This window comes from Rhamphochromis sp. 'chilingali' (assembly GCF_963969265.1).
Source record: "Rhamphochromis sp. 'chilingali' genome assembly, chromosome: 17".
NCBI classification, from domain to species: Eukaryota; Metazoa; Chordata; class Actinopteri; order Cichliformes; family Cichlidae; genus Rhamphochromis; species Rhamphochromis sp. 'chilingali'.
In genome coordinates, this window is record NC_137944.1 from 30,189,223 (window position 1) to 30,202,101 (window position 12,879).

The 12,879-nt window shown below is 40.5% G+C and overlaps 2 protein-coding genes across 3 annotated transcripts in view; one reads left to right on the forward strand and one right to left on the reverse strand.

The window, feature by feature from the left end:
- The first annotated feature begins 2,214 nt into the window (after positions 1 to 2,214).
- LOC308384887 (uncharacterized protein) lies at positions 2,215 to 5,241 on the forward strand. The gene is made up of 4 exons (XM_080863524.1): positions 2,215 to 2,450; positions 2,879 to 3,052; positions 3,547 to 3,626; positions 4,407 to 5,241. The coding sequence occupies exons 1-4, from the start codon at positions 2,383 to 2,385 to the stop codon at positions 4,511 to 4,513; spliced, it is 429 nt and encodes a 142-aa protein (XP_080719650.1). The 5' UTR covers positions 2,215 to 2,382; the 3' UTR covers positions 4,514 to 5,241.
- Positions 5,242 to 10,517: 5,276 nt separating this feature from the next.
- Positions 10,518 to 12,879, reverse strand: part of atp1a3a (ATPase Na+/K+ transporting subunit alpha 3a) — a 28,252-nt gene continuing 25,890 nt past the window's right edge. For both annotated transcript variants that reach the window (XM_080863269.1, XM_080863270.1), the window contains 2 exons: positions 12,549 to 12,640; positions 10,518 to 12,316 (listed from right to left, as the gene is read on the reverse strand). In XM_080863269.1, the coding sequence (XP_080719395.1) occupies positions 12,288 to 12,316; positions 12,549 to 12,640 (121 nt within the window). In that variant the 3' untranslated portion in view covers positions 10,518 to 12,287. The remainder of the gene's footprint in view (positions 12,317 to 12,548; positions 12,641 to 12,879) is intronic.

Genomic DNA, 12,879 nt, shown 5'->3' on the forward strand with positions numbered 1-12,879 from the left:
AGGCATATTTTTACTGTGGTGTCAAACTAAGTGTGTGTGTATTCAGAAACTGTCGATAAGACATACTCACCTTTAATCCATACGTGTCCTTCAGAGGGTTTTTCTATAACTTCACAGTCTCTCTCTCTGTCTCTCTCTCTCTCTGACACACACACACACACCAACCAACACACACATCCTGTACCTCTCCTTCACTCAGCATCTTAGCTGTTTCCATGGCGACTGGAGTTGAGACTGCAACCAGCAAAGGGTGGGGCGGGGGGCACATGCGTTTTTATGTGTGCTCTTGAGTGTGTGTTTGTGTGTGTGTGTACAGCAGCAGCAGGTGATGAGGCTCAGCTCATGGCAGACAGTGCTTCAGCATCTGGGAAAGTGATTTCTCTCCCATCTAATAAAAGTTATATTAAGGTCATAGAGAAAGAAAAAGAAACACACATTGTAACCATCATTAAAGCAGAAAACAGACCTCACAGCTGGAAAAAAAAGAAATAAAGAAATGACCTGGACAGAAGGTAGAGGCAAAGTCAGCAAAGGTGAAACAAGCTACTTTCCCCCTCTCATCCTGCTTTTCCAACACTCAAGGCAAATTCTAAATTTTACTCATTTTAATTGAAACTATTTAAGATACAAAATAAACATGTCCTGTAAATGTTAAGTTGTGCACTGACTCAATGAAATTATGAAAGAAGTCAACCAAAGGCCCCTGACAAAGTTTTGTGATATGGGGCATTATAAATGAAACCGACTTGAGTAGAAGGATCATACATGGGCAAATGTTACAGTTCAGCCTGCGATGTCCTAAAAAGAAAACAACAAAACACCAAAAATCAACAACAGGCAGAATCAAGCTGAGGAATCTCAAGCCAGGTCACTACAGTGAGTCTGTGCTGCTGTTTAATGCACTGTTCACCACTGACCTATACAGCAAACTGCTGCATGCTGGGGTGTTTCCTAATTTAAGTGTTGACTTGTTATACTAATAATACTTTCACTGTAATCACGTTCATGATTCAGTGTGGCCCTATAAGTCACTGTGGCCCTCCCCCTTGTACACATTCTGTGAAGGGGACCCTGTGTAAATATGTCCCAATTTCTTTGTGGTGGAATTATTTTGAGAGAATGTTGTAATTCTTAGTGGGTCTTGTACTTTTCTTAAATAATTCCTGGGTGGTTTTAATGCGTTTGCAAGATCCAGCAGCTCAGTAGGAAGTGAAGTGAGAGGAGTAACGTGAGGCAGAGGGCCACAGCTGCAGAGCTACGTTACAGCCCTGACCCCTCTGCCATCAGGGTTCACCCAACGCTGAAAAGGCCTTTATCACTGCAGACGTTTAACCTAACAGCTAGAAAAATAGAACTGTTACTAATAATATTAACAGTGTCCTTTAGATTGTGCAACAAGAAATTCAGCCACCACTAATTTACTCTTAATAGCTCCACTTACGGTGTTATTTAAAATATCATTGTAAAATAGGCCCAAGTGCAACAAACACTTTCTGCCGGTGACCTTGGGGAACACAGCACGAGAGCAGCCAAGCAGTGTTTAAATTAAATCGTAATGATCTGTGAATACAGCGATAATTAACAAGGGTACAGTGATGGAAATAAGGACGCACAAACCAGTTCATATTCTCATGCAGTAGTAACCAGTGTCACAAGTTTATTTATGTCGCTTAAGACAAATGAACTAAAGAATATTTACACATTCATCCTGCTAACATCAAGGCTAGTGCTCGTTTTCATTAGACAGCAGCAATTAAAATCCAGCAAATTATATCTAAGGTGGATCAATGTACACTGAAAATGTGACTAAATAAAGAAACATTTTGCAGACTCGATGCTTGGAGGCTTGTCAGCATCTTTTGGGGCTGAGGGTTAAGTACCTGAGGGTTAAGTACCTTAACCCTCAGCCTAGACCTCAACGCAGTCAAAATATGTGATTTTTGGCTTTTGAAATTTCTTCTACCAAGTCCTGGAAGTCAGGAGTCACATAAAATAATTTTCATTATCAATATAAAATACATCAAAACTATTTTTCCCCAGCATGTATGTTTTTGGTTAAAATTCGGGAACTGTCTGTTGTAACACAAGAAATTTCCAAAACTGCAAGTCTGCATAAAGATTACTTAAGTCACATCAAATGTGAGACCATTTCTGCCTTCTGCCCCGAGGCCATCAAATTTTCAAAACGTTCACTCTCTCCTCCCACTACCCTTTCAGTGGGCAGAAACTTCCCGTCATGAGCGCTTCGACACCAACAAGGAAGTATTGTTCGAGAAAACTTAACAAAACACGAAACTTCAACAAGTCTCAACAGAAACTTCACAGAAACAAACAAACAAAAAACTGCGTTAAAAGATCTAGAGTCGAAAATAATCGGACCACATGGAGGACGCGGAGATCTTACTCAGGGAGGAAGGAGCTCCAAGGGTCGCCCAGCTTTGCAACCTGAGGTCTGTAAACACGTTTATGCGGGTTGTCTGTCGGTTCGTTTGAAGAGATTTGTTTAGAGCTACTTGGTGAGCTTACCTCCAGATAAACTGTGGCTGCACATAATCACTGGCTTTTGACAAAAACGCAACATTTTCTTAAAAACTTTTGGAAATTGTTTCATGTGCAGTCCTTCAAAATTAAAAGCACCACGACCAATAATAATACGAATACTCAGAATCAGAATACTTTATTAATCCCGAAGGAAATTATAGGTTACAGCAGGCAGCACGCTAATGGCGCATGCGCACTTACAAAGGAACGTATGACCAAACTTACACAAACAACACTAATACTACTACTACTATACTACTAATAATAATCAGATTGCGCTGATTGTGTTCAAAAATCAGTGGTGAAAGCTGATTGTTTTTTTTCCATCTACCTGTAGGCCGTTGTTTAGACGGCTGGAGGGCTTCGAGCGCCACCGTGTGCTCAGATGGCTGAACTGCTGCCCTCCTCCACCTGACTTCAGAGTTCCCAACGCCGCCAGATCGCCTGACGACTCATTCAACTGGTTCTTGCGGATCTTCTTCCTTCTCGTACTCAGCTTGAGTTTAATAAAGTAAATTGATTTTGTAACTATTCACTAGGGCAGGGAGACACGAGGGCCTCACAAAAACCCCCAAAACAACAACAACAGAAAAACAAACAAACAAACAAACATATATTTTCCAAAATTATTTGGAGGGTAGACTAAAATGAAAGGAAATTATGAAAGAAACAGATACACATCCTCCAGATCAGTGATCAGTCAGTCTGACATATTATAAATGAATCAACTAGTTATTTTGTGACATATTTGCAGAACTGAACAATAGTTGATCAAATTGATACACATTCTTTGGAACTACTCTCATCAGTTAAGTCACTGATCATTCAGTTTGCTTATTTTAATCTACAGTAAAGTATAATTTCACAGAATAAATCACTCACAGAGGGAAACTTAATTTGCAGGATGTAGTCAATCTTGAATTATGATGTGTTATACTTACCTGTACTTGCCTATATTTACCTACTAAGTGTATCTGATTTCTTTCTGCCTTCTGCCCTAAACAGGATATTATATGAATATTCCATGATACATAACCTGTTTTATCTGCTTTACTGGAGTGGAGTCACGGTGCCAGTGATGCTCGGTGAGTAATGGTTAAACCTGGATTCATATTCATTCCTTGCCTCGAAGTTTTCTTACATGCACACATGGCAAACATCAGCAGTGGCGCTGAAATGTGCTGGAAATCAGTCACACATGTAGTCGTCCAAGCTGCACGGGGACTGTTTGATAACCCTGCAGTGGTAGTGCAGGGTATGGGAGGAGAAGGGGCTGAGGGTCCGCAGTGCTGAGAGATTGGCTTTGCACGGACGCCTTGTGACTTTAAGATCCTATTTGGTCCACTGGCTTAAAATCTAAAAAAAGGAAATCTCACTACTAAGGTGCTTTTGACCAGATAAGTCAAGCTGGATCTGAATTTGTATTCTGAACCACAGCTTGGCAACATTGTCACTCGAGCATCCGTCGTTGTATTTAACTGACTTTAGGGCCGAGAAGTGGCACGCACACAGCTTGGACACAGTATCATAAAACCAGGTGTATGATCTTATCAAATGCAAGATTTCAAAAATGAATTCAGCCTTCTGTTCTTGTTGAAAATCTGAGACGACTAGTGTGACGTTTGTTGTTCTGTGCCACCATTCTGCATAATATGTTTATATAAAAATTATGAAGTGCAGCTTGAAAATTTCCTCAATAATTATGGAAAAATGTAGGAATTTATTTAGGAATGAATTCCAAAGTTTTTTGTTTTAATGCAGAGGTTTTGTATTTGATTTCATGGCTCTGTATGGACACAGTTTGGCTCAGTTTTACGTTTGCTGGCGTGCTGATGTCTGATTCTGTCTTTTTGTGTACACTGTAGTTGCTGTGGCTCCTTGCATCGTGAAAAATAAAATGAAGAAGACAGAATTCACGCCGCCGAGGAAGGAGGAAGTGAAAACAATCTCTGGTCTCATCCAGCAGGTGTAATTAAAGACTGAGTAACTCTAAACACGAGGCTCGCTAGGTCATGAAAACAGGACTAGAGCGGGTTAATATGTGACAGTGCTAAAAGCTGTCGCACTTCTTCTTTTAGGGAATGGCAGAAACATAAACTCAAAACTGATAACAGCTTGGAATGTGCACTTCCAGATTCACAGGGTAGGAACATGAGCTGTTAAAAAATAAAAAAATCCACCCAAAATAATTGTCTAACCTTTTTTAATATAATGGATTTAAGGAGAATTGTTAAAGTGTTAAACTTGAATGAAATGAAGATGATGCATGCATAAGAAAAAAAAACTTTGAACAACACCAGATAAAAAGTGCAAAGATAACAATTAAATAACTCTCCAAACGTGGTGATTAAATTCCCTCTGCAGCAGCATTTTAACGTGAGCCAAAGGAGCCGTGAACGTACGAGGAGAAACGTGATGAAAATAAAAATCTCACGTCAGGCCTGTATTCCTGTTTTATTGAGAAATTTCGATTTTTAATGTAAAGCTGCTTATGTTGTTCTTAATGTACGCTGAGCCACATCAGCTGTATTAGTTTAAACAACATATGTGTGTTGGCTGATTTATGGGTGTGCTGTTACACTAAAAAAAAATGGTGTGTGTGGGGGTTATTTTAATCTAGATTCACACTCCTGCTGGACTGAGCCAATCTTTTTCATTTAAGTTGATTTTTCTAAAAAAAATAAAGTGCACCTGAACCGAGCCGATGTGCTACAGCTTCATATATTGTTGCGGCGACAAAACAAGCGCGCGCGGGCCGAGGAAGAAGACAGACACCGATGGAGGGGGAGAGAAAGAGACAGCGACCGCATACAACACCATTCATTATTAACACACCCAATATAGCTGGACTGGACACCTCCGTCTCCCCCTCCCTTCCTATTAACACAAACACACATACATACAACCGCAGAACGTGAGCCCTCCAGGACCCACACCCTGACCCTGCGACCTAGGCGCCATGGCAACCCTCTGACCCATCCCTCTGTTGCTGTGGTAACAACCTTGGAGCATGTCTGACCATTGCCTCCCCTCCACCCCAAAACATCCAACACACACACATATATACTCGCACACACGCTCTCCCTATAGCCCTACAGCCGCCCCCTCCTCCTGCTCCACGCTGAGCCGAGGCAAACCGATCGATATTCTATCACACAGAACAGTGGAGCGAGAGAGAGGAGGCCACGGGCCAGCCAGATTACTGGGAGGAGGGAGAGGGACGGGGGGAGGATGGAGGGGTTAGTGGTTGACAAAAAGAGAGCCCTGTGTGTATGTGTGTGTGTGTCAGAGTCAGAGGAAACGAAAAAGGGTTTTAGGGAAGGTAGGAGATGTGTGTATTGGGGACGTGTGCAAAAAGGGATTTTGGCGTGTGGGTGTAATCGGGTAGGAGATTGAGAGATGGTGTGTGCGTGTGTGGTTTGGAAGAAAGAGGTAGAGAGAGAGAGTGTGTGTGTGTGCGCGTGTGTTGGGTTGAGAGAATAAGTGGGTAGAAGATTGAGAGAGGGTGTGTGTGTATGCCAGAGGAAAGGCGTTTCAGTGTGGCTGTTATGGGGGATAAGAAAGGGATGTGTGTGTGTGTGTGTGTGTCGTAATGAGTGGAGCTGCACTGCTATAAGGCATCTCCTCTCTTTTATATTCTAACAGATGTTTGTTAGTGTATTCCTGGTTGTGTGTGTGTCTGTATGAATAGAATACTTTCATTCAAGTGTCACACACCTGAGGGTGCTCAGCCCTCATGGGTTTCTAAGACTTTACTCACATAAAGAGGCAGGAGGAGATAAAGAGAAAGCAAACACAACGCACAATATCCATACCCATGTTTTAAATTTTACTACATGGCACTTTTATATTTGAGTATTTTACAAAATCTGAGCTGAAGTCAAATGCCGTGTGTGGAAAGAATTAATCGCCGTGCATCTGTTATCGGTTTAATATGAATATTTGAAAATGGGTGGTGCAGCGTTTGGCATTGTTGCCACACAGCAAGATGGTTTGGCTCCAAAACCTCCTGGTCAGCTTGGTGTTCTGGTGTCTCTGTGTGTTTTTCATCCACAGTGGTGAATCTAGACTGGCTGTAGGCGTGAATGTCAGAGTGTATGGCCATCTATCTCTCTCTGGTCACCTGTCCAGGGTGCTTCATGCCTTTTGCTCTTTGTCACCTTGGAGAGGGTCCAGCCTCCCTAAAACCTAAAGCTAGATAAACCATTAAAAAACGGGTGGATATCTGTGCGTTGTGTTGCATTGGTATATATTCAAGAGAGCAAACTAACCAGCTAGAATGTAGCCTTTAGGAATATTGGGCTACTTTGTACATCAGTAGGAGAATGATTCACCAGCCCAGTACTCACACATTTCCAGGATGCCAAATATCATCATCTTGTTTCAGTACAGATGTTATAAATGTCCATCGGATGGTATCACAGACGGTTTTGACTGATGACATGTTGGTTTTTTCCATCACTTTTCTAGACATAACTATATTTGCATTAAAACATGAGGTGCTAAGTTATCAGCTAACCCTAACAATCTGGTTAATAATCTGATCTCCATAACAATATCAACTGATTAGTGTCAACTGCTAGAAAAACAAAAATAAATAATACTTACCAAAACTGAAGCACAAGCATCTTAGATGCTCTGAATCACACAATAGGCAATAATTCTGTTTTTTTAGATGCTAAAAAATGTCCAAAAAACACTGATAGCACAAATATGGTGACGAGGTTCAGTTCAGTGACTCAAGTTAGGGGAACTTATGCCTAGCCGACACAGAGTGGTTCCAGCTTACTGAATGGTGAGACTGTTAATGCCCCTAACTCGAGTATTATTTATACGTTTAAAAAAATATCGCTGTTTGTAGAGTTTTTTTATGGCTGTAAAGTTGGGCTTTTTAACATGGAAGTATAGGGACCGGTGCTTTTGGAGTAAGCCTCAAGTGGCCACTACAGGAACTGCAGTTTTTGAACCTGACATACTGGCTTCATTTTCTGTGCTGGAAGTTTCTGTTTGGCTACAGAACCCCCCTGTTGCAAGGTTAAATTACAAAAAAAGGGGCATCTGAAATGATGGATGAGTATGCACTGTGTCGCAAAGATATCTACTGAAGTTAGCATGCTATGCAGCTAGCACCAACCCCTACCCTTGTGTGTAGAACAGTTCCATTTCTAAGAAACTAACTACCGCTGTTTTGTCAAAGCTGCTTGAGTCACACAGATACATGCAAGGCATCTTTCCTTTTTTGCTCCATGACAACTATGCAATTGGTATTACACCCTCACCTACACAGCTCTCCACAGGACAGAGATGGGACTGACACTTTTCTGGATTTATAAGAGTTTGGAAACTCAGGAAGAATTTTGAGCAAAGGCTTGAGTACAGTAATGATCATGATAGAGACACTTCAGATCAAAGATGGGATTTTTATTTCTTCACTGTATATATAATCTTTTTTCATTATCTACACCGGGTAACTTTAAAGGTTTGCAGAGCTGGCAGTGAAACGTGATGCAGTGTACAGTATTGATTTGATCAGTCCTTTATTGCAAAACAGGAAACTTTATGTCAGTATTATCTAGGATGAAGACCAGCTGCTTAGCAGAGACAAAACTTATTACACGTTAATATCACTCATATGTCGGTGATAAATCATAAAAATTGTATCATTTCAAGGAGTAAACAGGTGATAAACTGTAGCTAGAGAGCATCAGGGCTATAACGTATCAGGTTGGATGAAAATCCTCAGAGGAAGAAGCAGAAAACAAACTAACAAAAGAGGTGACCTATATCCTTGGGTTACAAGAGGGTGTGTGTCAAGTGGGCAGGAGCACTCATTTGCTCTGTGAGCCTTGTAATAATATTCATGAAACACGAACACCATTGCACTCAGTCACTGTGTGTGTGTGTGTGTGTGTACAGACACAGATATATATACACACACACATAAGAGACTCATCTGTTCACAAGTACACAAGCAGCATAACACGCAGTCAGAAGCTGTTTTCTGTGCTCTCTAAATAACCACTGCTGCAATCAGTGTACAAATCAACCTATTTCAATGGGACAGACGAAGAAAGGCTCATTAAAGCGGTAGATGACGACCAAACCTTTAACCTAAACAGTGTGGTTATTTAAAAAAAATTATAATAAAGTGTAAATAAGTGCAAATAAAAAAACCAAAAAGGATGTTCAAGTGTTCATTACTTAAAGGTGTTAATTCCTGAGTAAGAATTAACAACCTGATTGTTTTTCGTAGTTATCCTTGTTATATAAATGAACATATTAAGAATCTCCTGCATTACAATATTTAGATTCTCAGTGAAAGGTAAAACTAGTGTGTGCCATTATTTGGCATTTCCCTGCTAACAGCTGATTTTCCTGCTACTCAGCCCCAAGCTAAATTAAATTACTGCCAGATTAGACATTGCTAAGCTCCTGGTATTATGCATATTAAATGTTTTGACTTGTGGTTCTGTTGAGTTTTACTGCAAAGATTTCTTTAGGTCTTCATTCCTGTAGCAGCATGTCTTTGTGGAAGGTATTCCTTCAGCTGAGATATCTGAAGGATATTATAAAATTAGCCTCTACAAAAGCTAAAACTTCCAGGGTCAGCATTTTAGCGCTGCGTGTGCTGCTGTTAACGTTTGATACTTATTTTTAACTCACTGCAGCACCAAATTAGTTCAACTTTAATTCCTATCTTTTCCAAATATTGTGTCATGGTAGTATTTTTTCAAGAATTGTGTTGATAGATTTAGTTAATTTAGAAGGTTTTAAAGTATTTTTAAACCCAGGACTTAGCTTTTAATCCTACTTAATTGAAGACCACATTAATTTATTTATACATTTATGTATATATATATTTGGCCTTTTAGCTGTTATTGGATAGAGAAAGTGTAGATAGACAGGAAAGTGGGGAAGACATGCAGCAAAGGGCCATGATTCAGAACTACTGGGCCTACTGCTCTCTGGCCATAAGGCATATGGTCGACTGCTCACCCACTGAGGTGACCTGGGGATAATATTTTAAGGAACAGCAATCTTAAACTGGGTCTCTGGGTCATGCACCTACAATTTTGATGTCAGAAATAACCAGTAATTTTATAGAAGTTTACAACTGGCTAACATTTTCACTTATTTAAACAGTTCTATGTATATTAAAAACAAGACGATATTAGGAAAATAATTTGTTTATGCAACAGATACTATCAGCAGTATATTACATCTAACTTCCATTCGCCAGTTCTGACATCTTTTGTTAGTTTTAATGTTACTTAAACAGGCAATATTAAACCACTGACACATAATAACATTACCTCATTGCAGTGAGTAAAGCTGTTATGTTGAAAGCTGGAGTAATGTCCAGCATTTGGATATAAGCTATCATACCTTTTTTCTGCTTTAATAATATGATGATGTGACTGTTAGATGATCGGGTCAGTGCTTCTCCAAAGTAGGACGCATTGTAGGGTGTTTTCAATGTGCAACAGTAGTACCCACCAAGTTATCCAAGGAAGTGCAACAGGTGAGCTGAAGACAGGGTCACGTGTCGCCTCGCTGGCTGTCCTTTGTGGTCTGAAGTGTTTGCAAACACTGCTGAAAAAGCTTCAGACCGACTACAAGAAGAGGCTGTCTGAACACAGCGCAGCTTCGTGTGTGCAGTGAACAACCAAACATACAGCTAGTATGATATTTGCATTAAAATTTAAACGTTCTTAACAGACTGAATTATCAGGAATGTTGTGGCTGCTAGGATATAACCAAGTTATCAGATTACTGCAATGCTATGTAAAATCATCCATGTATTTATCACTTTAGCTGATGAATATGAAACATACTTGTTGAATCTGTAAATAGCACTTTGAAGCATTTAAAAGAAAGATTCAATTAGTTTCTCTTATGGAGCTTTTTGGTCATCTAACACAATCTTCATCGCCCATGTTGAGCCAATATGACAGCAAGTCATTCTCACCACTGGCAGCTGTCTTGAAATGTCTCTGTTATCAAAATTATTTTTAATTTCAGCAGCCACGTGGACATAAAACCTTTCTTGACTATGAAGTTTCTTCAGCTCCTTCAGTCCTGCATTCTTCATTGTCTACAAACTGCATTCATAACATTTTTCCCAAATTCTGTGCACTAAACAGCATGCAGTATACAGATATGCAATTTCCCATGAGCCAGTGAGAAGCTAAAGTTCAAACAGATTACTTGACACTCCCGCCAAAAGTAAGTTGGTCACAGCATTTATTTCCATTTTCTGACAAGACTCCACACAAAAACAAAGTCGAGGCCAAGCTGAAAAAAGAGAGATCCTTCGGTTTTATTTCATTTCCTTTTTTTTTTTGCTGCTGTTTCGCAGTGTAAGGTACAGTGCCTTATTCCAGAATTCCACTGATTTAAGAATGAAACTTGAGAGAAATCTCTTTTTCCGAGGACACAGAAAGATTGTAATTTTTTTTCAACGGGGGTAGGGCTGGGAGGTTGTAGGTCGGTCACGGGTGGGAGAATAAGAGGAGGCAGGCGGTGAAAGTGGGTGGAAGTTTACAAGGACGGAGGGTTTGCACGGTGTTCACAAACAGACAGACAAACAGGGACAGATAGACAGGCAGGAGGGGGGTGAGATTGGTGGTGGAGGGCACACGTGTTAAAGGAAAAGATGAAGATGAGATGAACAGGAAGAGGGAGAGAAAGTGTGCTTTGTCATGTCTGAATGAAAACAAGCAGCTCTCAGACTCACTCCGAACTTTAAAAAAAACAAAAACACGTAAAACTTTTACGAACAACTTTGTTTTGTTTAAAAAAAAAAAAAAAACACACCCAGCTGTCTATTAGAAAACAACAATAACACAAACAGAAAACAACACTGGGAAGGGAGGATGGACAGGGGAGTCGGAGGAAGTGAACTTTTTTCCACCCTGCTGTGGGCGTGAGTGAGACAGTGGGTTGGTTTTATGGTGACACCGATTCTTTATTGATAGGAAAGGAGGCGAGGAGGAGAAAGAGAGAACGGCAGTGAAAGACTGGCAGTGAGTAAATAGAAATAGAGAGAGAAAAAAAGGCAAGGAAAGTCGCGGTAGGCGAATGGCAGGAAATGGCAGTGATTACTGAGCTGGATCTGGGCAGCTTTTCTCTGGCAGGGAAAATAAATAAATAAATAAATAAATAAAAATAAAAAACTAAACAAAAATGATGCCACCCACCCGCTCAAATTGCCAGGTCGTAGTCTAGACCGGAGCTGCCGTTTTGTTGTGCTGCTTGGCCCGAGAGATTGCAGTGGAGCAGTCAGATTTTCTGCTTTATTCTCAAGATGTTTTCTTTATTTGGTTCCACACAGCGATGTAATTTGAGTACATGTACGAAGAGTTGCTGTAGCTAACAGTGTAGTAAGCATCGGCACAAACAGTGTTACTGGCAGACTACTGCCGTGTAGGCTTTGGATACAAAAAAGGGGGACAGAGGGACCGAAAGGACAGAGAAGATTTACAAATGCACCCTCTTCCCCATCCTCTCCTCCTCTGTCATTGGTCCTCTTGTCGTCTTGGCATTTTGATTTTTTGTTTCTTTAGGAAATGAAGATGGAGGAACAAAGATGAGGAGTAAACATTTTTTTCTTGTACATTTCGAGTATGCCGAGAGGAGAGATGGATGGAGGCAAGGAAGGAGGAAAGAGAAAGTCAGAGGGAGATAGAGAAGAAGGGATGAATTCAGGGAAAAATGGGACAAGAAGTAAATGATGCTTTGATAATTTAATAGTATGTCTCTTTTTCCACCCAGCCTGCATGGAGACAAAGAGGGAAAGAAGCACAAGAAAGAGAGAAATGTTAACCGTCAATGGACTGAAGGAAAATATTTTATAGATACACCTCTAGTTTATCAAGTTATATTACTGTTCACAACCCACACTATGCCTCCTCTGTTTCTCCTATAAAATATATCACCACTTTCCAGTTCACTGACACCACCCTACCCCTAAACAAGTAAATATATATGGTTGTGTGCGAGCTCACCTCCGGGGTTTCGGCGCAGGATGAGTTTTCGGATCTCATCGTAAACAAAGATGAGGAAACTGTATGGGAACGCACAGAACCACCAACTGGGCCTGTGAGGGAACGAGTGGGAACAAAGGACAGAGTGAGAATATTTGAATGAATAGGGTGTCATGGCAGGACGGGACAAAAGAGACAGTGGTAAATTTAAGTCCGCTGAGATTCAGGACAAAGAAACTGTTTTCGCAATTCCTTACCTGAAAATATACATTTTATGGACTGAACATCCATAGTTACTATGATGATGTTTTGTTCTGCTGTTTGATGATTCTCTTTATTAATTAAATGCCAC